This window comes from Bombyx mori, chromosome 7, assembly GCF_030269925.1.
Source record: "Bombyx mori chromosome 7, ASM3026992v2".
NCBI classification, from domain to species: Eukaryota; Metazoa; Arthropoda; class Insecta; order Lepidoptera; family Bombycidae; genus Bombyx; species Bombyx mori.
Window position 1 is genome coordinate 1,075,751 of NC_085113.1, and position 26,917 is coordinate 1,102,667.

The window sequence follows — 26,917 nt, forward strand, 5'->3', positions numbered from 1 at the left end:
CAACGACTTCCCACCGTGCGCACTAAGTCGTCGGTCCACCTGGTTGGAGGACGCCCCGCGCTCCTGGCCCCCATCCGTGGCCTCCTACCACCAGTAAAGAGTTTTGGGAGTCTTAAAGAAGGTTGCGTGTTCAAATCACGTCGGGGTCACCAGTTTGGGAGGCTTAAACGACAAAGGGAAGATCTTCCACCGAGCGGGTGATATTTGCTCGGTAGACCGACGGTCCGAATGTTGTTGTTCGGAACTTGTATATATGCAAGCTTATCTTGAAAATGTCGTAAGCGAGATTCAGGCATCTGTCAAATATCTTGCGTTGTATGATGGCTACCCGCCACAGAGTGAATGCAGTAACCTTGTGTTGGTGAGCGTTAGGCACCCTGAGCGCGGCCGTGGCGGCCCGCAGCAGAGGCAGTACATCATCCAGCTGTGGCAGCACTAGCAGCACGCCACGCAGCAACACCTCCATCTGCTGCAGCAGTGCGGCGCACGCGGCCGCCGGGCCCAGCGCCTCGGGGGCCAGGCACTCCAGATACATCGCCATGTTGCCCGCCAGCGTACACATTTGCTGCAACACGTCGTCGTGGACTTATGAAGTCGGCGTGGCCTTATTAAGTCGTCGTGGCCTTAAGGAGGCGTCTGGGCCTTAAGAAGTCGTCGTGGCCTTAAGAAGTCGTCGTGACCTTAAGAAGTCGTCGTGGCCTTATGAAGTCGTCGTGGCCTTATGAAGACGTCGTGGCCTTATGAAGGCGTCGTGGCCTTATGAAGTCTTCGTGGCCTTATGAAGTCGTCGTGGTCTTATGAAGTCGTCGTGGCCTAAAAGATTCGTCGCCCGGTGCATTCGTATCTAGCCATGCACCGGTGTTCGGATCCCGCAGGCGGGTACCAATTTTTCTAATGAAATACGTACTCAACAAATGTTCACGATCGACTTACACGGTGAAGGAGTAACATGGTGTAATAAAAATCAAACTCGTAAAATTATAATTCGCGGACCACTTGAGAGTCCGCATAGCTAGGTACCACCATCCCGCATTTCGGTTTGAAGGGTAGGGCAGCCGTTGTAACTATAAGAAGACCTTAGAATTTACGTGGCGCATTTACGTTGTAAATGTCTATGGGCTCCAGTAACCACTTAACACCAGGAGGAGCTCGTCCACCCATCTAAGCAAGAAAAAAATACGTCTTCTAATATCATCAAGAAACCTTTTCTTTCAGTTCCTCCTTCTTGCGTCGATTATCCTCAATGCGGAGGATCGTGGCCTCATGAGACTTTCTCTTACATATGATGGGGTCCCACGTCCTCCTACGGCAGTGCATTTAGAAGAGATTTAGTTCTTCGAGGCCGCTGAAGCTTTATCAGCCAGGGTTGACTGTTTACGGTGTATAGGTCGAAATCCAACTCAATCCTCCTCTTTTCTAATCCAAGCTTGGGACCGGCTTTGGCAGAGTTCTTTCATCACTAATGCATTTCATATGTATGAAGGGCTATCCTTGTTTTGCGGTAGAACTAGAATTAAGTGAAACCCTTCGCTTTAAAGAGTTTTCAAATACCAGGGGTTATTGGTTATTTGACACATCTTCTACAACTCTTTTTATGATTGAGGGCTTACTGGTGGCCCGAAGGCCTTTCCAGTTTCACAAGGACAGGTGGGCGAGCAAGGGTTCCTCAGCCAGAAAGGTAATTTTACAACTCTAGTGACAACATCGTGTGGTAATGATAATTAAAGGTTCGTCGATACAAGTGTTTGGTTGAAGAAGCTACAGCATGCTCATTACTTACATCAACTGGTAAAGTTTTCTTGGAGTTGAGATGTTCAAGCACCAGCTGTAGCGGCCCGCACGGGTACAACTCGTTGAAGTCAACGAAGGCCTGCGCTATGCTCTTGAAGAGCACCATGCGTTGCTTCTCTGTTACCGATCACATAATATCGTGAGGTTTGGCTTAGCGACCTTATTGCAAGTTCACGGGAAAGCCATTTCAAAAATATTGTTACGCCAGTAAGAGTAACGCCATCTATCGCCGAATAGTGGAACGAATATCGAAGGATCTAGTATCACCTAGAACGCCCGAGAAGTACAACGCCATCTATTGGCAGATAGCGGAAACACAATGGTCGAAATGTGTGGAATGTTCTCGATAATTCTAGGGATGTGGTGTTGGCTATAAAATCGTTGCAGAGATGGCACGCAGTCAGTCAGTAATCACCTGAAGCGAAGCGGAAGATGCGAATTGAGAATTTTAAAAGTGTAGTGTACTGCTTTAAGTTTTCTAAGTGTTGAATACAGTGTTAACTTGTAATTCGGTGGAATTTTATTTATCCCGAACCCCAGCGCGTAACAATATCTTAACAATAAAACTTCTTCAGCTATTTGCATGAAGTAAGCTTAGTTGAAGCTCAATTAGTAATATCGAATTGTTGATACTAATACCGATAATAAACCGGATCTTTACTTACAAAGATAAATGTCGCTTAAACCAAATATCCTTTCACCCCTCAAAATATACAACGCGTAAGATGATTAATCCTTATTTACACTAATATTATTCATTAACAGAACTATTTACTTGTATACCTCGATACGTATTAAAATTTATACGAAGCCATTTATTTATCACTGTGTAGACGCAGGAACGGAGGATATCCAAAAGAGAATTCGTTTTACTGTATAATTTCGTATATTTTCGATTTTACAAAAAAAGGTATATAATTTCGTATACCCTCGATTTTACAAAAAAGGCTGTTAGTTCGTTACGTTTTTTTTTTTTTTACCTAAGCTGAGAGCCTTGAGAGGCTATTTCAGCGTAACCCTAACTTTTGTAGGTGAGCTCACGGGGCTCAAACCTGATGACGTTGCTAACACGAACCCTAGCAAGAGCCGTGCTTCGCAGAATCTACCACCGGATCGGAAACGCGACCCACTGAGAAGATCCGGCGAGAAACTCAGTGGGCTGTGTCTGAGAGTTTCGTTACGTTCGAAAGTTATGAATTATATGAAGTGACACAAATGACATAGAATGACGTTTGCAGCCGTTGTAACTATACTGAGACCTTAGAACTCATATCTCAAGGTTGGTGGCGCATTTACGTTGTAGATGCCTATGGGCTCCAGTAACCACTTAACACCAGGTGGGCTGTGAGCTCGTCCAACCATCTAAGCAATAAAAAAAATCTTGTCTGACATATTGAGAAGCCGCAATGGACACCAACAAAAGTTCATCGACACAAAAGGTCAACGAGTTCATTTGTCTTCTCATGGTAGCTGTCGTATGCAGATTTATTTAGTGACGTTACTTCAAAAGCCTCGTTTGCTGTGTCACCATTTGTTGGTATTATTACAGACCTGGGGTCCTCTGTAGATAGAGCTGGAGGAAGACGTTGTTTGGTGCGAGCTGGTGCAGCACACAACGGAGGAATTGATGCGCCACGGATACCGCGCTGCCCGCCAGCCGTCCGCATCCCCCCCACTCCGTCTGCCACGAGTAACCGCCCAACTGTCCCGCCCTGCAAGATACCCCATGCGACATCTCACATCTCACGTCCCACATCATTATTACCGTTATCGTTTTCTAACAAAGATCATCACTAACATTCAACAATTTGCCACAACATAATATTGAGACGCCATAATTACTCTAACGAGTCAATTTTAAGGCAGCTAAGTATCCGAGAAAGGCTCTCTTTCATCTGCCGTGAACGTGTTATGAACTTCTTCGGACACATCATGCTGTCTCCCAGACATAAATTAGAGAAGCTCATAATTGCGGGTCCCATAGAGGGCAAGCGCGCCGTGGGCAGAACACCAGTCAGATGGTCAGATCTAGTAAGAGAAGCACTTGGTGGGTAGTCTTTACCATGCGGTCCATGCTAACCATGATCGAACACAGTGGAAGAACGTCACATGTGGTCGCAATCCTCAGTAGTGAGGGAACGATATAGAAGAAGATAATTACTTTAACTGGTTTACTGGTGTGAGTCCGCGCGGGTAGGTAAAACCACCCTGCCTATTTCTGCCGTGAAGCAGTAATGCGTTTCGGCTTGAAGGGCGGGGCAGTCGTTGTAACTATACTGAGATCTTAGAACTTATATCTCATGGTGGGTGGCGCATTTACGATGTAGATGTCTATGGATTTCAGTAACCACTTAACACCAGGTGGGCTGTGAGCTCGTCCACCCATCTGAGCCATAAAAAAAAAACTGCTTTTTATGGAACATATATTAAATTGTTTCTGAATTCAAACGGATATTCAGCCCATTTGATGGTCACCACGAAATTAAGGCCTTAATGCTTTTGATGCATATATCAGACGTTACCTGGCTACGGCGTGTAAGAAGGCGGGAAGCATGGGCGCTGCTGCAGCAGGTTCTCGGTGCACGAAGGTCGCGATCACGATGATGCAGAGGCCCAGCTCCTCATCGCTGCACTGTTCCACTGCCGTACCGCATTCCGCACCTTAACGACATCACACAACACCGCAGACTTATATTGTTACTAGCTGTACCCGTCCGCTTCGCTGGGCATTTACAATTAACATTATTATTTCTCACCCCCACAAAGATTCTCATCATTAACGCCCCCGCAATTGATGTAGGGAGTCCAACACTCGCATAAATATTGCCTATCCATTAAGTACATGTATTTTCTACATGAATACCAAGTTTCAAGTCAATCGGATGCATGGTTCAGTAGTTATAACGGAACATCCGTAAAAACCACTGTAGATTTATATATTTATATTGTTATTAACCGCTGACTTATATTTCATTTATACGATACTGAAGTCTTTCATCTAATTTAACATTTGCATGCACTTTCCCATTATATTTTACGATAATTGGACCAAATACTCCTCAACAAGCGCCACTGTAAGAGATTCTGTAAGAAGTAGTAAAATCCAATCTGCATAAATATTTCTGATGTAATTGAAACTTCAGTCTTTCCTCAAGCTGGGCGCCTATATAACTATGTACATAAGTTGTGCTGGCTATGATTGTTGACACGAAATGAGTCTCGTAATGTTAACTGAGTAGGAGAAATCCTTTATATTCCATATATCCTTTTGTGTGTGCTGTGTATGGTATAAGTAGAGGCAAAAGTTACATCGGTAGCAGAGTGGCGGCTGGTGCGGTAGAGGGGCGCGCCGAGGGCTGCTCTCCCACCACGAGCCGCACTCGCTCTCTGCTTCTGTCAGATGTGAGGGGACCGTCAGTACGCGGACTTTACTGTGAACTACGACTAGGCTATCCTTGAATAATTGTGAAGTCGTCGTGGCCTAAAGGATAAGACGTCCGGAGCATACGTGTTGAGCGATGCACCGGTGTTCGAATCCCGCAGGCGGGTACCAATTTTTCTAATGAAATACGTACTCAACAAATGTTCACGATTGCCTTCCACGGTGAAGGAATAATAACATCGTGTAATAAAAATCAAACCCGCAAAATTATAATTTGCGTAATTACTGGTGGTAGGACCTCTTGGGAGTCCGCACGGGTAGGTACCACCACCCCGTCTGTTTCAACCGTGAAGCAGTAATGCGTTTCGGTTTGAAGGGTGGGGAGCCGTTGTAACTATACTTCAGACCTTAGGACTTATATCTCGAGGCGGGTGACGCATTTACGTTGTAGATGTCTATGGGCTCCAGTAACCTCTTAACACCAGACGGGCTGTGAGGGCATCCACCCATCTAAGCATTAAAAAATAAAAATAAAAACTGTATTACCTTGCCCCTGTCCTACAGTCGTGGCTGTGGGAGGGGAGCCAAGCTGTGCGGCTTGTCTGGCCAATCGACGGGGGGACGTGCCGATTCTATTAGAAATAATACGATATGTCTAGATAAGTTGATTCTTATGCAAAAATCCATGAGAATTGTCTTTAATTTCGATAACATATTGTTACGCCGGTAAGACTAGCGTCATCTATAGTCAAATAGCAAAAACGAATAACAAAAGATTTATTAAAATTGAGAACGCTCGGGAAGTACAGCGCTATCTATTATCAAATAGCGGAAACACATATCGAAACTGCTCGACCTGTCAGGAATGTTCTCGATAGTACTAAGGATATTGTATCAACTATAAAAGCATTGTAGAGATGGGATGAGAGATGTGAAGACAATTAGTAATCGGATCTACTCGAAGCGAAAAAGCGAACGGATCACCTGAAGCAAAACGGAAGAAGTGAATTGAGAATTTTAATGTGTTCCCTAAGTGTTCTAAGTGTTTAATAGAGTTTTAATGTATACTTCGGTCTAAGTTTTATTTATCCCGAGCCCCAGCACGTAACAATATTTGACTGTCTTTATGACAAGTCTCGAGAAATGAAGATGGTCGTAGGTTAACATTTACCTTTCAGTGGAGTTTTTCTTGTTGAGCTCATGTGGTCTTGTGGTCGGCACCAGCTTAGGAATCTGCTCCGGTTCAGATCTACTAGAGTCCGTCTTGTCTGTTGAATCATCTACGAATAATTAAACTAAGTTAATAATTATACCCTCCCTTGAGAAAGCACCAATAACGGCTTGAGGGTATTAGCAGAGTCATCAAGTTGCATATTCTACATGCTGCATGATGAGGCTGCCAGGGACGGAGTTGATAGATTTATTTAAATACAAACATAGTTGTTAGGTTATTTGTAATACTCACACACTATGAGACTATGGTGTCTTGAAATAAAACTGCTGATACTAACTAACTGCGTGCCATCTCTGTTGATACGACGTCCTTAGAATCGTCGAGGAAATTCCTCAGAAAACGAGTACCATCGATGTGTGTTTCCGCTATCTGACAATAGATGGCGTTGTACTTCTCGAGCGTTCTAGGTGCTACTAGATCCTTAGATATTCGGTCAACTATTCGGCGATAGATGGCGTTACTCTTACCGGCGTAACAATATCATATATGTATATGTTCAAACGTATATAAATATATCTATATGTATGAGTCTGGTACTCATAGTACAGGGAATCCTTGTTAGAAGCCAGATGACCATGAAAGACTTGTCCAAGGTCATCACATAATTAAGAAAGTGATTAAAGTACCTGTCGGTAAGCTAAGCGCCTCCCTTACTCTGTCGACTAGCGCGTTGAAAACCGGATATTGTTCCTTGTTCGGCTGAGGACCGATCGGCAGCAACCTGGTCACGAAATTTATGAGATAACAACATTGAAAAGTATTTTTTTTTTATTGTTTATATGGGTGGACGAACTCACAGCCCACCTGGTGTTACGTGGTTACTGGAGCCCATAGACATCTATAACATAAATACACCACCCACCTTGAGATATAAGTTCTAAAGTCTCAGTCTAGTTACAACGGCTGCCCCACCCTTCAAACCGAATCGCATTACTGCTTCAGGGCCGAAATAGGCGGAGTGGTGGTACCTACCCGTGCGGACTCACAAGAGGTCCTACCACCTACAAGTAATTGTAATTAATACGTTCAGTGTCAATAAGTGTGTACCATATATTTTTCACAGAAAATGTGATTACTAATTAGCTAAGTAGGTACTTAATTTCAAGATCCCAAATCGGTTCCTAGTTCTTTAATTTCGTCCTATAGAAGATTGACAGACAGTTGGAAGATGTTACGGCAAGGGTCAATCTATCATTAGCTATTATATTTTTTTAAATCGGGCTGTGGGCTGGGTCCGCGCGTAGGGGACGCACGGGATATGTGACGGTCTCCAGAAGCTGGGAGCGGACCGCGGGCCCAAAGTTATTTTAGGGCCCTACCCACCAAACGATCATTAGTTGTTACCATCGTAAATACCGACAACCACGAATCCGTTATGCATTCCAATTTGAAGAATAATACCTAACTGGAATTATACAAAATTCCAATTAAACTTTTAGACCAACAATTAGATTTAGAGAAAATCAGGTTTTTCTAGACCTAAGTGTCAATGTTGCCTTGTCTGTGTAAGCGTATAAGCTTTGATGACACAGGTGGGGTTTAATGTCATTTTATCTGTGACGCTGAGGAAAGGTTTTAAGAAACCTTTTTTACTCTACAAACTTTGTTAGTTTTTCAGAGTTAAGTAATTATACTAACGTGGTGTTGTACGCTGGCGTTTAATACCAACATACTCCCTATTTTTATATACTAGTAAGGAGAGTTTAAGTGAGGGCCTCCCAGCCCGCTGAGTTTCTCGCCGGATCTTCTCGGCGGTTCCGATCCGGTAGTAGATTCATTCGCATAGCAGCTGCTCTTGAGTTGTTGTCCTTTGGAGGCGCTCGGGCAGCTGTTAGCAAATTCCGCCCCTCCTGGCTGAGCCTTTGCTCGCCCACCTGTCCTGGTGAAACTGGAAAGGCTTACAGGCCACCGGTCATCCTTTTTTCTTCTTCGTCGCTTTCTTCATTGCTGAAGGTCGTGTCACTGAAACTTGACCGTGGCCTGCCTCGTGAGCTGTTTCCACCTCGTCCGGTCCTCAGCTTCTCGAATGGCGGTTGCGACTGGCAGCCCAGTTAGGGCTGTTATTTGATCACACCAACGGCTAGGTAATCAGCCGCGAAGTCTCTTTCCTTCTACTTTGCCCGTCACAATCACCTTGTCCAAGTTATCTGACTGTCGGCGGGTAATATGACCGATGTAGCTGAGGATCGTCTGGTAGCAGATTGTTGAGAGCCTGACTCAGATGCGAAGCTGATCCAGGATAGATTTATTTGTCCTCTTGGCCGTCCACGGAATTCGGAGCATTCGTCCCCAGCACCACAATCCTTCAATCATCAAAAAATAAAAAATAAAATAAAGTGAGGGTGTGAAGGTACCTCTCGGTGGGCGGTATGCGGAAGGGGGCAGGCGCGTGCGTGTGTGAAGGCGCCGGCGCGGGGCTCCAGGCCAGCTCCATGCGGGACAGCGGGGACTCCGGCGACGTGTACGCACAGCACCGTACTGACGAAAATACATCACTTGTTTGTTAGCTAAAATAAGCATATTGTTAAGCTCAAAAAAAAAAATTTTTTTTTAATTGCTTTAGCTGAATGGACGAGGTCGCAGCCCACCTGGTGTTAAGTGGTTACTGGAGCCCATAGACATCTACGACGTAAATGCGCCACCCACCTTGAGATATAAGTTCTAAGATCTCAGTATAGTTACAACGGCTGCCCCACCGTTCAAACCGAAACGCATTATTGCTTCACGGCAGAAATAGGCAGGGTGATGGTACCTACCCGCGCGAACTCACAAGAGGTCCTACCACCAGTAAACTACTGGTGGTAAATGTTGTTAAAAAGTTGTTAAGCTTAACAGAAAATAATTCTGTAGCTAACCATCTTTCAGTTCAAGTGATGAAGTCTGTATGACTCCCATTTTTAGACATAATACTTAAACCGTCAGATCAAAATATCGTAATAAGTAAGTCGTAATTGACAGTAAAAATTTATTTAGATACCTGGACTTTTTATGTGATGTACTTGTGGGTCTCTCGGCTGTGAGGGCCACTGAGAGAACTGTCCCTCACCAGATGACCCTCCCGTCTCCGGAGATGTACTACTTCCCACTATTAAATAAAAGGCTTCCAAAATTAGCATCTAACAATAATCTACATATATATTGGTATATTAAAAAGTTATATGTTTCGACACCATTGGTCCCACGACAGATGCCTCTTCTACTATAAGAAATAAACAAAAATACTCTAACTGAAATTCGAACCTGAATTCTGTAGTGAAGTTGCCAACCATTGAACATTAAGCTAATCAGGCGATCGAAAAGTTTATTGAAGATAGTCTCTGATTGGCTATTTGTATGATGTTATAAGTATGCAATTTGAGCCAAAGAATAGCATGGTTGGTTCAGTGCTCAACTAGGGCCGTTGTAAAAGACAGCTTTACAGATGATATTGCCACATGGACGATTTTCAGTTTTTTTTATTTATTCCTTAGATGGGTGGACAAGTGGTTACTGGAGCCCATAGACATCTCCAACGTAAATGCGCTACCCACATTGAGATATAAGTTCTAAGGTCTCAGTATAGTTACAACGGCTGCCAAGCCCTTCAAACCGAAACGCATTACTACTTCACGGCAGAAATAGGCAGAGTAGTGGTACCTACCGGTGCAGAATCATAAGAGGTCCTACCACCAGTAAAAAATTACAATGAACGTCAAAAAACTATTTAATCAACAGACTTACCGACGATTCTCTTCTGTTTTCCGAGGATCTTGGCTCTGGGCGAAGTCTGTTGTCCGTGCAACTGGTCAGGCCATATCTCCACCGATTGACCACTCATCGGTGTTGATTTCCTGAACGCGTAGAATAAAATAAACCTCATTGGACACTGGCAAAATGTTAACAATATTTTTGTAGTAAAACGATAATGCAGCAAATACTTCGGTCTCATTTTTCAGTGACAATTAACTTCAGATTAATGTGAACCTTTTGTGCTTAGTGCGAGCTTTTTAATGTTCTCGATAGCGTAAAAGTTAACTCAAATTTGTATGCAGTTGGAACAGCGCACCTAGCGTAGACAAACGTTCCAACTCCATACAAATATGAGTTAACTTTTACGCTATCGAGAACGTTAAAAAACTCGCACTAAGCGCACTGGTATTGAGTGATCACCGAATCCCATAGACACTTGAATACCGCCACTCATTTGGAGACACGAGGTCAAAATCTGAATTGTATTGTGTAACGACTCTTGGACCCATAATACATAGCTTTTTTGCAGCAGAAATAGAAAAAGTGGGAGTGCCAGCTGTTAGAATGATTTGGGTTACTGCACAATGCCATTCAGCTGAATGTAGAAAACAGACTCACAAATTGGAGGAGTCGCTTCCGATGGAAACTGATGAGCTCGTGGACAGCTGGTGTGCAGACCTTGACGTTACTGCAGTCTGGAAATAATCAGTGACATCATCAATGTAACAGTTTCATCCTAAGGAACACATCCTTTATTTTCAGTAGAATTTAAATTTTAATTAATAAAAATTAACTTTAATTTTATTTGAATTATTATTTAAAACAATACCATTCTGTAGGTTTTCTTTACGTGTGTTTGGCACTGAAGTCCTCTTAAATGACAAGACAGATTGATGAATTGTTTTTGGAGCTTGAGTGATTTGCTGATTTTATAATACTCGGTAGGTTTTAAATTCCAAATTTATTATTTATTTTTGGAATACCGGGAAAATTTTGCATATTAGAAGATGGTAACTTACTATTTTGTTAAAAGTCGGATGAGTTGTATTAGCGATCGGGGTCTCCACCTTTGGGGGATCTTCATAATGAGATGGCTCATCGAAAGAACCCTAAAACCAGATACAGTGCTTAAAATAAACGTGGTAGGCCAATTTTTTTTCTTTTTTTTCCTACCTAAGCTGAGAGCCTTGAGAGGCTATATCAGCGTAACCTTAACTAGTAGCTGAGCTCACGGGGCTCAAGCCTGACGACGTTGCTAACACGAACCCTAGCAAGAGCCGTGCTTCGCACAATCTACCACCAGATCGGAAACGCGACCCACTAAGAAGATCCGGCGAGAAACTCAGTGGGCTGTGTCTGAGGGTTGTAGGCCAATACTATAGCTTCGACGATAGAAATGAAAATGAACATGTTTACAGAATATTTGTTGTGTTTGGCACTGCATTGTCAGAATAGTATGCACCGTCAGACGAGCGCATGGCTCTCGATATTAAATGTTCTCCTCAGTCGTATGCACTCTTGGCAGAGTGGTCGTGGTCATCATTTCGGGTGGTGGTGCGCTTCACCAGACGTCGCCATTCCTCGCGTACCGCGGACCTACTTGTGCACTTAAGTTAAATGTTCCTAGAGCTTAAAAATAGAGAGACGTGTTCTTTTCTAATCGAAAGCTCGACGGCTTTTTGGTAGCTTAAAATTATCATAGACTTTATACAATGAATACTGCGTGTTCTTGCAATTCTAGTTGTACTTCTTATACTGTTTAATTTGTGTTGCGATGAACATAAATACTTGTATTCGCGTAAATTTGCGACTTGGCTGTGCTGCTGACGTTGACATTGTTAATGTCTCTGAGCAACGATATTTTTTGTCCCTACCTATCCGCTGGTAGCCAAATGGGTATTCCAGCTACGCTCAGACGGGTAGGTGAGCTCACGGGCTCAATCTGAGAGAATTTGCTAACACTAGCCCTAGCCCTAGCAAGAGTAGTGCTTCGCAGAATTTACCACCAGATCGGAAGCGCAACCCACTGAGAAGATGCGGCGAGAAACTCAGTAGGCGGTGTCTATGGGTTTGTCGAACTCTTCGTCGTAATCGACGAGTTCAATCAGGATGCTGACTAAAGCAACGATTACTGAAACCGTGGCGGCACTGTTTTTTAGTTTGCTGAATGTTTGGTTTGTCTTCATTGTTTACGTACCGGTGCCGTGCTCCCGTGCACTGTTGTGTCAGATTTGTCACTCGTTTCCGGTATTGCGATCAGTTCGCTCTCAGATGATTCCTGCTCCAAACTCCATTGTTGGTATCTGTGTTAAAATTAAACATGGAACTGGAAGATCAAGTACTTTCTAGTTATCTGTATTAATAAATACAAATGGACAAAAGGGCTCTCGTGGTATTACTACCAACCTCTTAAGAGGCTTCCAAAGTCAATGAACATCTCAAAAGAAATGTAGCCCTTAAAGTTGAGAGACTTAGCTATAAAGTCTTACCTTTCAATTACGGCTGTTCCACTTTAAATACTGAAATGTAAAGTGGCTTAAAAAGTTACATCAATCGCTTTACAGACGAGAATAAAAACAAACGTACCACTGAGAATGAGACGCCATGGGTATATTAATTATCCATATTATAGCCCTACCCTAGCCTAGCCCTACCCTACCCATAGCCATATATACCCATATTATACTTGGTATATATAATATTATACATACCAAAATTTCTCGATTAATTTATTCTTTAATTAGACAAATTGTGAGTGGGTAAAACTGATCCCCTGAAGCCGGTTCCCATCATATCCTAGTATAAATTCGTCAGCTGGTATGACTTACTTGGGTGGAGGGGCGGGTTCCTCCCAATGAGTGTGCATGTGTGCGGGTGACTTGTGCGACCGAGCGGCCTCCCCCCCCGCCCCTGACATTGGAGGAGGGGAGTGCTCTGTCTTCAACGACGGCTGACTCACATCTGTATATATAGACATCACACTCCTATTACATCTACATAGGTCAATAAGATAATCTTAATATTAAACTTGAAACTGAAGCACTACTGCTTCTATGGTAGATTTGACAATTAACTTCTGCACGTTATTGTTATTAATCCTTAAAGCAGAAAACACACGAAATCCACCATATTGATAATCATTGACAAAATTGATAAAACGTATCTTAACTTTAATGTCAACATTACCGATCTGAAGATTTTAAGGTATAACGATTTGGACCAAAATTCGAATAGTACAAAATAAATTTACTTAGATGACATCATTAACATTGAACTACAACAAGTATATTTTTACGAACTGATGCTCAACATAATAGAAACTGTTGACCCAAATTATTAAAACTAATTAAAACTCAATTTAGTCGTTACGACCATTAAGGGTAGCCTTTACCATCGCAATACACTTCTTCACTGTTTTTAAGCGATCCCTTCGTCGCTTGGCTTCAAATAGAACTCTCTGAATGTCGTAAAATTTCATAACATAACCTAACGTTCTAGATGTTTCGTATCTGTTTTTGCTATTTGACTACAGATGGCGTTACTCGTACCGCCATAACAGTGTTAAGATTAAAGACACTAACCTCTAGCCCTAGCGGCTTGCGGCATAACAATCATTGGAGGTATGCGTTTGCATTGATGATATTGTGCTTCTAGCGTGTTGAGAACTATGCGAACAAGCAGTTGAACCTGGCTGCAAAGCGCGCCGCTGTCGTAGTGATACTGAAATTTGAAATAACTAGAGATTTACTAAAAATTTATGAACGAAATTAATGAAATACTTTTTTTAAATGAATATTGATGAAAAATGTTGTATTAGACAAACAAGGGGTCACGTAACGTGGGACACCCCCTGGCTAGGTGGTGCGATGACCAGTCAACGATGACCGGCAGGAGGTGGATGAGGAGAGCCGAAGACCGGACTCAGTGGTGTGGATTGGGAGATGTCTTATGTCCAGCAGTGGTTGGCTGTAGATGATGATGGTCACGAAGTTATAAAATTTTTCGTTTCTATAGTACAATTCACTCTTACGTCTTCGAGTAATCCCAGCCCTATAAAACTATGTATGTGTATAGGATTATGAGCCCTGTGCGTAAAGTGATATTTTTGTTTTTTTGTCATCGCCAGCAGTTTATGACAAGTGTTTGTTTTCTCGACAGATATTCCCTTACACCCTTATGTAATAAAGCTTTAGATTTTTTTTATGATTGAAGGATTACTTAGGGCTTACATACCTTGTAGAGCACTACAAGGAGTGCCATGAGCCAATGTCTGCGCACATGGGGCTCGAGCGACGTCAGCACCGCAGTACCGCTACCGCTCGCTCCCCCCACACTGTACTGATAACATAATAATAGCTCATTTATCTTTTATATCCAAATTTATAAAAAAATAATTATTTAAATAAGAAAATACTAAATACTCACTGAAATCTCATAGCTTATTAAATCTTAACTATGAAAAAAGAAGTATGAGCCCTTAGCAAAAAATTTTAGTTGTTATTGGTTCTACATATTTTATTTCATAACTAAATCCAATTAACATTTGATTGTATAACTCTCAAATCACATTTTTCACATCAAAATTTCAACAAAGTTTTACTTAGCATATTTATGGCGGTAGTTAAAATAGATGTATTTACTTGCAAAACGAGTAAAGTGTACTCGAGTATGGTGGCCCCCATTACATGATTCTGGTCTAACACCTGAGGAAGGTTCGCCATGAAAGCGTTGAAGATCGACGATTGTCTGAAAGCAGGTAGTAGTAATCTTTACATTAGCATAAGTCTATCCATGCCTTTTAGTTAGGTACACAATTAATTTTACGAAATAACGACATCATGTAATTGATCTACTAATTTTAGAATTACAAAAATAAATTAGTGGTTGAAATATTATATATTATATAACCATAATGATAACCATATTATATATTATTACGCGTGGGGTTCGGGATAAATAAAAGTCCCACCAACGTACACTTTAAAATTCTCAATTCACTTCTTCCGCTTCGTTTCAGGTGATCCGTTTGCTGTTTCGCTTCGAGTAGTTCCGATTACTAACTGCCTTCGTGACATCCTCGCAATGCATTTATAGTCGATACGACATCGCAAGAATTATCGAGAACATTCCTCACAAGTCGAGTATTTTCGATATGCGTTTCCGCCATTTGAGAATAGATGGCGTTCTACTTCTCGAGCGTTCTACATATCACTGATTCTTTTGATATTCGTTTCTGCTCTTCGACGATAGATGGCATTGCTCTATGCCGGTATGTATAATATGGTTATCCAGACTGTAATGACTATAAACCTTAACATCATATTATTAAAAAATACTTACGAGCGATGTTTGGAGATGGAAACAGACAAACAAACCCATTAGAAATGCCAGGGAATCATTTCGAGAGTTGAATTTAAGGGGCTATTTGGTTTAAACGATATTTCGCTTCATAGGTACGCGACATTTATCTTTGTAATTAAAGGTGTCTTTTATTTGATATTAATATCAACAGTTCGATGTTTTTAATTGAACTTCAATTAAGTTTACTCCATACAAATAGCTGAAGAAGTTTTTTTTATGATATACAGTCAAACCTGGATAAGCGAGAGTTCAAGGGAGCACAATCTCATTCTCGCTTAAAGAGGTTTCTCACTAACCCGAGCTTCTCGCTAATGCTCCGTCTGAATTTCATTTCGCGATTTTCCGGATTCAAACGCATTCACTATTTTAAGTTTATCACTTAATGACAGTACTTTAATTTTCCGTTTTGACATGATGCAGAACAGAACTTTCCTTCGCAATTGATTAACGATAAACTGAGTAAGTCCGACGAATAGGACGGTACACAGGCACACGTGTCCATTCGAAAAGAATGCGATAAAATAACAACGTTATTTAGTTCCACGAAATAGAATAGGTTCAATATAGACGAGAAATAATACAAAAACAATGGAAAGAAGTTCTACAAAAGTTAAGAATGAGTCATAAAATAGCAGATGTTAAATTTGTAATTAGTTTTTTCACTTGTTCCTCCTAAATAAAATAAATAAATAAAGCTCGACTGTCGCTTATAGAGGTATAGATAAGTAGCAGTCTCAGTTACGGAGGTCCATGAGGGAAAAACGACTCTCTCTTACAGAGGTTTCTGTTTCTCGCTAATAGAGGTTTTGGGAGCTTAAAATGACGGTTCCTGGCTATTACTCTCACTTATAGAGTTTTCTCACTTATCCAGTTCTCACTTACCCAGGTTTGACTGTATTTTCCAAATTTTAAACTTTATAAGGCTCTCCTGTAAAGTTGCAAAAATGTAGCTTCAACCTTTCACCCCTCGATTTCTGTTATTAGAATAATATGTCTATTTAGTCAAGGAAATTATATTTTCTTCTTTTTAATACACTTTAATTAGCTTCATCTGTTTCTACCTTTCTATGTATTCATTGGAATATTTCAATGTAGCTTTCATAAATTATAAGCTTTAAGAGATCTATTAACTTTGGAATTTGCACACACCTCAAGAATTAATGACATTACAGTATATTTTTACTTTGGTCTAATTTTTTTTCCAAGACAGAAAAATACTGCGGCTTGTTGTACTGCGGCTACTTGATATTTAAGGATATGTATTTATTAACTTTTGGTTTTTAAACCAATGTTTATATTTATTTGTTATTTATATAAGTTACCTTCAACTCACCTCAGACTGTAAGCAGTGATGTGAAAGAATTTATCGACGGTATTATACCCGAGTAACATGAAGAGATGTTTTAGTACTTGCTCCTGTCGTTTCGATACGTATTTATCTTCAGTTGGATGTGCTTGGTCTGACCTGTGTATGCCAAGTCAGCAATACTCATAATAGTTGCTTGTAAACTATCAAAAGTTTTAAAGATAAATTACAAAAAGTAATCCTAAATAAATATATATCTACTGAATGAAACGTACCGGTTTATTGATGATTTAAAAATCGGAAAGGAATGAAAAGTAAGATAATAGAGAGAAGAGAGTGGTTTTTTTCAAAATAATTTAATTATCATTTAATAAAAAAACATTTTGGATTGCGTTTCAATAAAGCATGGGAGAAATAGTAAATGCTTATTTACTATAGATATTTCCTACGTTATTCTTCTACAAAACATTACTGAGATTTTTTAATAATCATCTGTTTTGTCACAACACCTCGTGAGGTTAGGAATCGAAAAATGTTTTACTAGTTAAGTTAATGGACGGACTATTATTCAATTGCCTTATCTTACCTAGACAAGAACTGCATGAGCAAAAAGGCTAACAAATTTGTGGTCTCTCTGTCCGCCTCCTCAAGATCGATCGCTTTGTTTGAAACCGTTGGTAGTGCTTCTTCTGAAAGATGTATATTTAAGAATACGTAGAAAACTTCCTGTTATGAGAATTATAAAACCATGACGTTACATATAGAACAATATAGAAATTTATTTGTGAATGAAATTTGTATGTTCTGGGTATATTTTATTTTCAGTACGGGTAGTTAAAAAATAAATCTGGTATGTTTAGGCAGCGGCTTGGCTCTGCCCCTGGCATTGCTGACGTCCATGAGCGACGGTGACCACTTACCATCAGGTGGGCCGAATGCTCGTCTGCCTACAATAGCAATAAAAAAAAATGTTTTTAGTAATTTTATTAAATCAGTAAAGTGCGTTTTAATACTGTTTTACGTTATTAGACAAAATATTGTGGCAGAAAACAAATTGATCCATAAATTAAGTAGTACCACATTCGATATTGCTTATGTCCATGCTAGTCAATAAAGGGAGCTAGCAAAGCCACAACTTTACTGGTGGTAGGACCTCTTGTGAGTCCGCACGGGTAGGTACCAGCACCCTATCTATTTCTGCCGTGAAGTAGTAATGCGTTTTGGTTTGAAGGGCGGCCGTTGTAACTATACTGAGACCTTAGAGCTCACATCTCAAGGTGGGTGGCGCATTTACGTTGTAGATGTCTATGGGCTCTAGTGACCACCACAATGGGCTGTGAGCTCGTCCACCTATCTAAGCAAATAAAAAAAGAAAAAAAAAGAAGCAAACTAGCAATTTACCATGCGAATTACCGGTTCTCTGGTTAGTGCCCATCGGTTGTGGAGCTGACAGCAGCTGTCCCAGTCCGAACCTCGAAGTCTTCCTCTTCAGCAGTGGGGCTGAATACTGCCGCGGATACACCTTCTCGCGATCTAAGGTTTTATGATCTCAGTGAACGAGTGCTATATATGAGTCGACTATTATCAAAGGCGGCAATCTGACTTTTGGACAATAATTGGTAAATCAGAAAAACGAATTATTGACTTTGTATTCCATCGGCAGTCACAAAACTCTTCGGAACGACATCTTAGATAAATAACAGGTTAACTATTAACCTTTATTTAATGCAGGTTTTGAACCGTATTCTTTGAAGGAGACGATTATATTCAAATCAATCTGTATTGACATATCAATAATTTTTTTTTGTCCAAATGCACAGATTGCCACCTTTGATAATAGACGACTCATATAACTGCATATTATATATTTTTAAATAATACGATTTTTATATGTGCTGTTAATTTGTGTTCATTAGAAAAGTTATGTGTCCGCGGTAGGGGAAATTTGGACAAATGTTAGCACAAGTATTTATATGGACCTCGTTAATTTATGTTCATTGAAAAGGTTATGTGTCCGTGTGGGTAAATTTGGACGGATAATGATTTGTTAGCACAAGTATTTATGGGTTGACTCTACATGCAAGTTGCAAATTTACGAAGGTCCTAATATGATATATTTCTTTAATATATCACGCTTCGTGACATTACTTAAAATTTCGTTACAAAACTATAAGTTACGTGTAAGGACACAAGACACATAGCCAATTGCTTAACACTGATACTTCTAGTTTGAACCGCTCTTCAGTAGAGTCTGTGAATTTACATTAGTTCTGGGGTATCCTTTCAATGGTATTATAACTTATTGTTGTGTGTCGAATAGCATTGTTGGTGCGAATGTCTCACCGTGCCTATGCGCGTGCAGCACGGCGGCCGGTGCGGAGGCCGTCCGTTTGTAAGGGCACTTGGGTCCGAGCGACGCGCTGAGGGCGTGCAGGGCTCCCCCACCCAGCGCCTGCTGCGCGCGCCGAGCCTTCTGCGCGACCCGCTCCGGACTGGCTTCACTACTCACCACCTCTGTGCCCGGAGCATACAGAATATTTCAAACTAGTGGTCCCTCCGTAGACGAAATTCGACCATAATTAATTAAAATTATAAGTTTGAACATTTTATACATTGTATTGTCAAAGCAAAGATAGCCTTGAGAGGCTATTACAGCTTTACCCTAGTATGTAGGTGAGCTCACGGGGCTCAAGCCGGAAGTATTGTTAACACTGGCCCTAGCAAGAGCAGAGCTTCGCAGAATCTACCACCGGATCGTAAACGCGACCCACTGAGAAGATCCGGCGAGAAACTCAGTGGGCTGTGTCTGTGGGTTAATTTACTCGCGGAGCCCTACGTCGCAAGCGACAGGTTTCGCGAGGACGGTGACCGGTGCTTGAGGTACCTAAAAGCACCATTAATGGATCGAGAGAATCCGTAATGACGTGTTTAGGGCGACGTCGACAGTTTACCATTCGGTCCACAGGATCGGGTATGTAATTCCCGGCGGCCACGACAACAGGGTTTTCGTGTCGTGCCGCCTTCTCAGAGTGGCGCAATGATGCCGACTGTAAATACTTACTGACTGAGTCAAGCTCCAGGTCATCATGGACCCAACCTAAAGAGAACGTAAATTGGTTGCCGGCAGATATTGGATAATATCTAGTTGTGTACATATAAGTTTGAATTACACATACAAAGGCCGCAACTTATGATTTTCTCCTGTGTTATTACTATAACTAAGATACCTGAAAACCCACATACACAAAAAGAACATACATATATTCATGAACACTCAGGAGGTTCTTTTTCTGAAATATGTAACATAGATAAGGAAGGGGATTGAACCTTAATCTTTGGACATACGAAGTAATCAATTTTTCAAGTGATGACAGATCTAATCTTTGACACTGTCCAGTAATTTAACAAAAATATATTGTGTAGAATCCAAAGTAATTTTTGTTATTTATCACGCCGACTTAAATTTACAAAACCTTACCTCGTAAAGCATTCAAGTCGATAGATTTATTAGAGTTGATATGCGCTTCTATGAGCAGCGCTTCGAAGCGATTGAGGAAGAAATCCCAGGTCAATATGCGACGGTCACTTAGCGTGTTGTGGAGTTGGTATATCGACTGAAGTATCATTGGACGGTCCACAATTACAAGATCGAACTGCGTCTCCAGACAGTAAAGGAGGAGCTGCAGAAAAAAACCTTGCTTAGATGGGTGGACAAGCTCACAGCCCACCTGGCGTTAAGTGGTTTACCGGAGCCCATAGACGTCCACAACGTAAACGTGCCACCCACCTTGAAACATAAGTTCCAAGATCTCAAGTATAGTTACAACGGCTGCCCTACCCTTCAAACCGAAACGCATTACTGCTTCACGGCAGAAATAGGCAGGGCGGTGGTACCTACCCGCGCGGACTCACAAGAGGTCCTACCACAAGTAAAAATTTATTTAGAGACTATTATAAATTTATCAATCGTCTTATGTACGTAGATACTGTTCCGATCATTTAAGACGCAAATAAATTACTTGTCGAAGGTCGGGTTAGCCACTTTAAACACGAATGATACTTCTATTTCATATTTGAAGGTGTTAACGCCTACGAATTTTTAAGGAGCAATGTACAAAATTTTATTCATATTTACCTACACCATTTTCACACTTCAAAAAATGGCCGCGCCAAGCGAAGTTGTTCGTAACGTAAAAATTAAGAAATAACCTGTATAAAGAAAATACAAGCTCCACATCGATTTGGAAGTTTTATTCAAGAAACCCAAGCATTCAACATAAGGTATCTTGACCTTACCCACCCGGGTAGCTACATTCAAATTGTGATATCGTCGTCGGATGAAACTGAAATCTGCACACGTTTCAAGGATCGATGAAAATAAATTATTTTTTAAGGTCCCTCTAATTTCCTGACTCAGCCGGATAAACAAGATGAAATTAATTATTAAGTCAATTCAGATTTCATTTTTGTTCCATTTGGGGTAAAAACTTTGGGCCCCTGGGGTCCATCTGCTAAAAGTTTATTTAAGGACGTTAAAAAAAAACTTTTTGAAGCCTCGAGAGACCAGAAGGCCGGTACGTATTATGTACACAGAATTAGCATTGCTATCCAGTGTGGAAATGCTGCCAGCCTTCTGGGAATGCTGCCAACTGGCGGTGAGCTAACACAGAGTTTCTATTTGAGTCGTCTATTATCAAAGGCGGCAATCTGACTTTTGGACAATGATTGGTAAATCAGAAAAACGAATTATTGACTTTGTATTCCATCGGCAGTCACAAAACTCTTCGGAACGACATCTTAGATAAATAACAGGTTAACTATTAACCTTTATTTAATGCAGGTTTTGAACCGTATTCTTTGAAGGAGACGATTATATTCAAATCAATCTGTATTGACATATCAATAAAAATTTTTTGCCCAAATGCACAGATTGCCACCTTTGATAATAGACGACTCATTTATAAGTAGCTTTAATTAAAACTAAAATTACGTTTTACTTTATTCACTATTTAAGCTAAAGGCTTTAAAAACAATTTTAAGGTTTCTATCTTGATGAGAACGGAATTTGTATTTCTAATCTGAAACGTCATATCACAAACCTCAATGGCATTATCGTGTATGGTCCCGATGTACAGAGTGGCTCTCTGCGCTACGTACACGTTGATATCGTCCATACTGGAGATGAGATAGCAGAACGCTGTCGCCATGGCCGTTTGCAACGCCAGACTCGTGTTAATCGGGGACCCATCCATGAACCTGTTGGCGATTGCGTTTTAAGTAGTCGATTGATTGCTCACTGTTAAAATCAACTTAAAATCTGTTTAAGGGACTTCTTGTGACCGATTTATCGATGATTATACTTAGTATAATATATGCCACTATATTCCTTCGTAGGGTGCTGGAATTCTTCGGACATATTGCTCGTAAAGAGGGTCATAATCTAGAACAACTGATGGTGACAGGAAAGGTAGATGGCAAACGTCCCAGAGGACGCAGTCCCACGAGATGGTCGGACGAAATAAGATCTTCTCTGAACATCAACTTCCACAATGCCCTTCATGAAGCTAAGGATCGCAGCAGATGGGAAATCGTACGGGAGAAACTGATGCAGCGGGGGAGTCACGACCCTCAGTAATGAGGAAAACGAAGCGAGGAGGAGTATACTTAGAATAATAAGTGTATTAAATACCCAAGGAAACGTCTTGCCTCATAGAGCAGAGAAGTCAAAATAACGAAAAAACTTGCGGCAGATGTTGAATTTGGGTAGGCTATACCTTGGACAGCGAAGAGAAGCAATTTGTCTATCTTAGACCAACGGCAGATCAAGACTAGACTGTCCACACTCTGCCTTCACCGCGCACTCGAATACTTTTTTTTATATTTTTTTTATTGCTTATATGAATGGACGAGCTCACAGCCCACCTGGTGTTAAGTGGTTACTGGAGCCCATAGACATCTACAACGTAAATGCGCCACCCACCTCGAGATATAAGTTCTAAGGTCTCAGTATAGTTACAACGGCTACCCCACCCTGCGAACCGAAACGCATTACTGCTTCACGGCGGAAATAGGCAGGGTGGTGGTACCTATCCGTGCGGACTCATAAGAGGTCCTACCACCAGTGATTACGCAAATTATAATTTTGCGGGTTTGGTTTTTATTACACGATGTTATTCCTTCACCGTGGAAGTCAATCGTGAACATTTGTTGAGTACGTATTTCATTAGAAAAATTGGTACCCGCCTGCTGGATTCGAACACCGGTGCATCGCTACATACGAATGCACCGGACGTCTTATCCTTTAGGCCACGACGACTTTGGACTTCAGACTTCCACACTTTGCCTTCGCCGCGCACTCGAGTACTTCGGTCATATTGATCGGAAAACACCGGATAGCTTAGAGAGACTATTCGTGACAGGGAAGATCGATGGACAGAGAACGCGCGGGCGCAGTCCGACAAAGTGATTCGACCAAATCCGCACCACACTAGAGATCCCATTCCACGACGCCCTTCATGCGGCCAATGATCGGAGGCGCTGGCGGGACATTACAAGGAGCAAAATCCTGTCGACATATAATGGTCACGACCCTCAGCAGTGAGGAAACGATGCGAGGAAGAGGAGGAGATAACGTAAAAAGTGTTAACGCTGAGTGGTCCGGACCTTATGAGGACTTGAACTCGCTCCACAGCCGTGAAGCGGACGCGGTAGTCCTGATGGTGGAAGTTGTCTCGCAGCAGACGGCACAGCACGTCGGCGCCGCCCGCCAGCGTCACGCAGTGCAGAAGCACCGGCACAGACACCGAGCAAATATGCGACTGGGCAGCTAGGCACACGCTCCACAAACTGAAATGTGTTTGTTACTTGATTAAAACCACCATGGAGATACGAATTCAGTCTTTCTCACTGTGAGCTGTTGCCAGAGCTTGTACACGTCGTAGCCTTAACACCACGGCCCATCTTAAGACATTAAATTAAGATCCCTAGACTAAAAATTTACAAGTATGATACAACTACAGTGGAAATTTAAATATAATAAGGTCCAAGCAAGTTCGCACAACACGCCAATCAGAAATTTGTAACCCTTTTTTATATCTTCCTACCTAATAAGCTGGTAGTCTAAGGGGCTATTTAAAGTATGGCCGGCTTAGAGCCAACGCTAGCATCATCATACCGGTTATATTATTGTTTGTTACCAGTTAAACCCGGTCACGTTGCTCTGTGACTGTCGCTAATTGCGTGAAAATCAACGACTTCTTAAAACCACTCGTGCACCTTTTGTTCTAAGTTAATCGTACTATATTACAGCCAAAGCTCTATTCTGATGCTTAAGCTTGTGCTTGTGAAGCTTAATCAAAATTGCTCCTGTATTTTTTGCGTAAAGCGCATCTAAATTATAAGTAAGGTTATTAAACTAAACATGATTACACTAAAATCTACAAAAGTACAATTGATTTTAAATTTATTACTTGTCAATTAGCAAGTTCTCCTGACACCAAATAAGGAAGCCCCTGTGGTCTGCGAGAGCGTCTGTGTTCAGCACCAGTACTTGGAGACATTGAAGAAGATGATACAGCACGTCCGGTCTAGATGTGCTCTTTAGTTCCTGATAATTCAATGATCAACAAAAAGAAAGGCTTAGTCAAAAAAAAAGGTATTTCAAAAATAATTCGAATTTCTTGTTAGTGGAGTAGAAGTTACGCAATTTCAATTTATATTAAATCACTACATAGTATAAAACAAAGTCGCTTTCTCTGTTCCTATATCTGTCAGTCCCTATGTATGCTTAAATCTTTAAAACTACGCATTGGATTTTGATGCGGTTTTTAATAGATAGAGTGATTGAAGAGGAAGGTTTATATGTATAATAACATCCATTAAATAGTTGAGAAATCAATAATAAATTACAGTTTCTGAAGTGAAGCGAGGGCGGGTCGCTAGTAATGCTATACATCGCTGAATCCTTTCGTGAACACAGATTTTAATTACACTAGACCTGAAAAATATCAGCGTTCTCTGGAATAGGAGACGGTGTACGTATGTCACGGTAACATTTAATTGAATTCTTATAACTTTTATATATAAGCTTTTGATTTTGTAGTCAAAAAGATAAGACTAAAGTGGACTCGTACCAAGCGATATGAATATACCGGTTTTCAAATCCTACAAGAAATAAATTACAAAATATTTTCTCTAAATCTTTTCTCAAGAAATACATAATTCACACGTGTTCATGAATCAATTTGACGACGAAGGAATAACACAGAGTAATAACAATAATAAAAAGTCCAATAACCATGTTCAATAAAACCAATAAAAAATCCAGAAAAAAACCCATCTCACTTGAAGCAATTGATGAATGTACTGCAACTCCTGCGGCAGATCCTCTATACAGAAATGAAACTTCCCGGCGGACGTTGGCCAGAAGTTAACCATTTCCTCTTCTACGGACCCTGCCATCATTTCATGATCTCCAAGCAGGTTTGGGGTAGAGACCTAAAGTAAATTCTTAACTTCAATTAATACAATGTTCATGCTTCAAATGCGTTTTAGGGAGGTTTTTCGGCGATCGGTAGCTTAGCTGATCTCCGGTGGTTTGTGATTAGGGTTGCCACCTTTTTTTTGCAAATAAAGTACATTGGTTATTATAGGTAGAATATAAAAGTACATAGTATTAAAATAAAATACAATTTATTTTTCATTATTATTATGTTTAAATACATATTTTTTATTACAATTGAATAAATTAAACAAGAAATTGTGACAATTACTGACAGTGAAATTGTTGACATTTGAGATTAATCTGAGTTCAGAAATATTTATTAAAAAAACGAATGCTTAGGTGATGTAGCGTTGGCGAGTGTATTTCGCTTAACAAAAAAATACACATGACTAAACTTTTCAAAATCCCATAGAAACCAAATCATGCCAAATAAATTATTTCCGTGTACTTTATTGTTCACCTAAAGTATAGAGTACAACAACCTGAAATAACATACAATACTTTATTATAAAGTACGGGTGGCAACCCTATTTGTGGTGCCCATGAGTGACGATGATTAATCACGATCTGGTGGGGGACATGTGCGTCATACTTAGACACCAATAGACGCGCTGAAGGTAAAGATATTACTGCACGCGGAACTCGGCATGTATAGCTAAATAGCTCATCCCGAGACATGTTTCAAATAAATGCGTACGAATTCCTAGCTTTCACTTGACGCCTCCAACGTTCCGCCCTAATCTTCAATGCGGTCAAAGACATTTAACTTGTTGTCTTCAAAAGAACCGCTCGATGACAATATTGTCATCCCTTATTCATCAGAACATAGATAATATTATAACACGGATCTGGTTTCTTCGGGTGTCATTACTGTCACAGTGGTAATATGCTCTTAATTCCCAACCTTAAAGCAAATTTTTATCCTGGTCTATGATTCCCAAGAGAGAACGGCATCGAGTTGGCGACAGGACATAGATAATATTATAACATGGATCTGGTTTCTTCGGGTGTCATTACCGTCACAGTGGTAATATGCTCTTAATTCCCAACCCTAAAGCAAATTTTTATCCTGGTCAATGATTCCCAAGAGAGAACGGCATCGAGTTGGCGACAATTAGTGACACTGTAAGTGTTCAAAATAAAATAGCAAATAAAAATTATATCACATACCTATAAAAAAAACAGAACGAGCCTGGTTGGTATAGTCAATAAAATATGATCACATCTAGTTTTTTGTTGCGATTTACACAGACACAATTAAAAGTACTTTTAAGGTTATATCTTGCGTTTTTTTAATCGTCCTTATACGATTTCCGATATTTGGAATACTTTACAGTTTTCGTGGTCACGGACCATGATATTATTATAACAATAAAACAAGCAAAATTTAACGGTAAAAGTAGTTTTAATTATGATTACTTTCTCTCGCCGGATCTTCTCAGTGGGTCGCGTTTCCGATCCGGTGACAGATTCTGCAAAGCACTGCTTTTGCTAGGGTCAGTGTTAGCATCACTCCGGTTTGAGCGCCGTGAGCTCACCTACTAGTTAAGGTTACGCTGAAATAGCCTCTCATGGCTATTAGCTTAGGTAGGAAAAAAAATGATTACATCT

General features: G+C 40.8%; 1 protein-coding gene across 4 annotated transcripts in view; it reads right to left on the minus strand.

Moving 5' to 3' along the window:
- The window catches only part of LOC101747200 (protein unc-79 homolog), a 66,989-nt gene that overhangs the window by 13,287 nt on the left and 26,785 nt on the right, over positions 1–26,917 (minus strand). For 3 of the 4 annotated variants that reach the window (XM_021353523.3, XM_021353525.3, XM_021353522.3), the window contains 27 exons: positions 25,147–25,299; positions 24,273–24,409; positions 23,467–23,649; positions 21,903–22,059; positions 20,282–20,483; positions 19,147–19,317; positions 18,205–18,336; positions 17,390–17,492; positions 16,831–16,962; positions 14,777–14,882; positions 14,370–14,474; positions 13,718–13,856; positions 12,965–13,097; positions 12,334–12,439; positions 11,156–11,245; positions 10,755–10,831; positions 10,128–10,237; positions 9,385–9,492; positions 8,762–8,885; positions 7,034–7,128; positions 6,345–6,453; positions 5,720–5,805; positions 5,101–5,184; positions 4,314–4,452; positions 3,343–3,503; positions 1,781–1,908; positions 353–565 (listed from right to left, as the gene is read on the minus strand). In XM_021353523.3, the coding sequence (XP_021209198.1) occupies positions 353–565; positions 1,781–1,908; positions 3,343–3,503; positions 4,314–4,452; positions 5,101–5,184; positions 5,720–5,805; positions 6,345–6,453; positions 7,034–7,128; positions 8,762–8,885; positions 9,385–9,492; positions 10,128–10,237; positions 10,755–10,831; positions 11,156–11,245; positions 12,334–12,439; positions 12,965–13,097; positions 13,718–13,856; positions 14,370–14,474; positions 14,777–14,882; positions 16,831–16,962; positions 17,390–17,492; positions 18,205–18,336; positions 19,147–19,317; positions 20,282–20,483; positions 21,903–22,059; positions 23,467–23,649; positions 24,273–24,409; positions 25,147–25,299 (3,483 nt within the window). The remainder of the gene's footprint in view (positions 1–352; positions 566–1,780; positions 1,909–3,342; positions 3,504–4,313; positions 4,453–5,100; positions 5,185–5,719; positions 5,806–6,344; positions 6,454–7,033; positions 7,129–8,761; positions 8,886–9,384; positions 9,493–10,127; positions 10,238–10,754; positions 10,832–11,155; positions 11,246–12,333; positions 12,440–12,964; positions 13,098–13,717; positions 13,857–14,369; positions 14,475–14,776; positions 14,883–16,830; positions 16,963–17,389; positions 17,493–18,204; positions 18,337–19,146; positions 19,318–20,281; positions 20,484–21,902; positions 22,060–23,466; positions 23,650–24,272; positions 24,410–25,146; positions 25,300–26,917) is intronic. The other variant, XM_021353524.3, reaches the window with a different exon arrangement.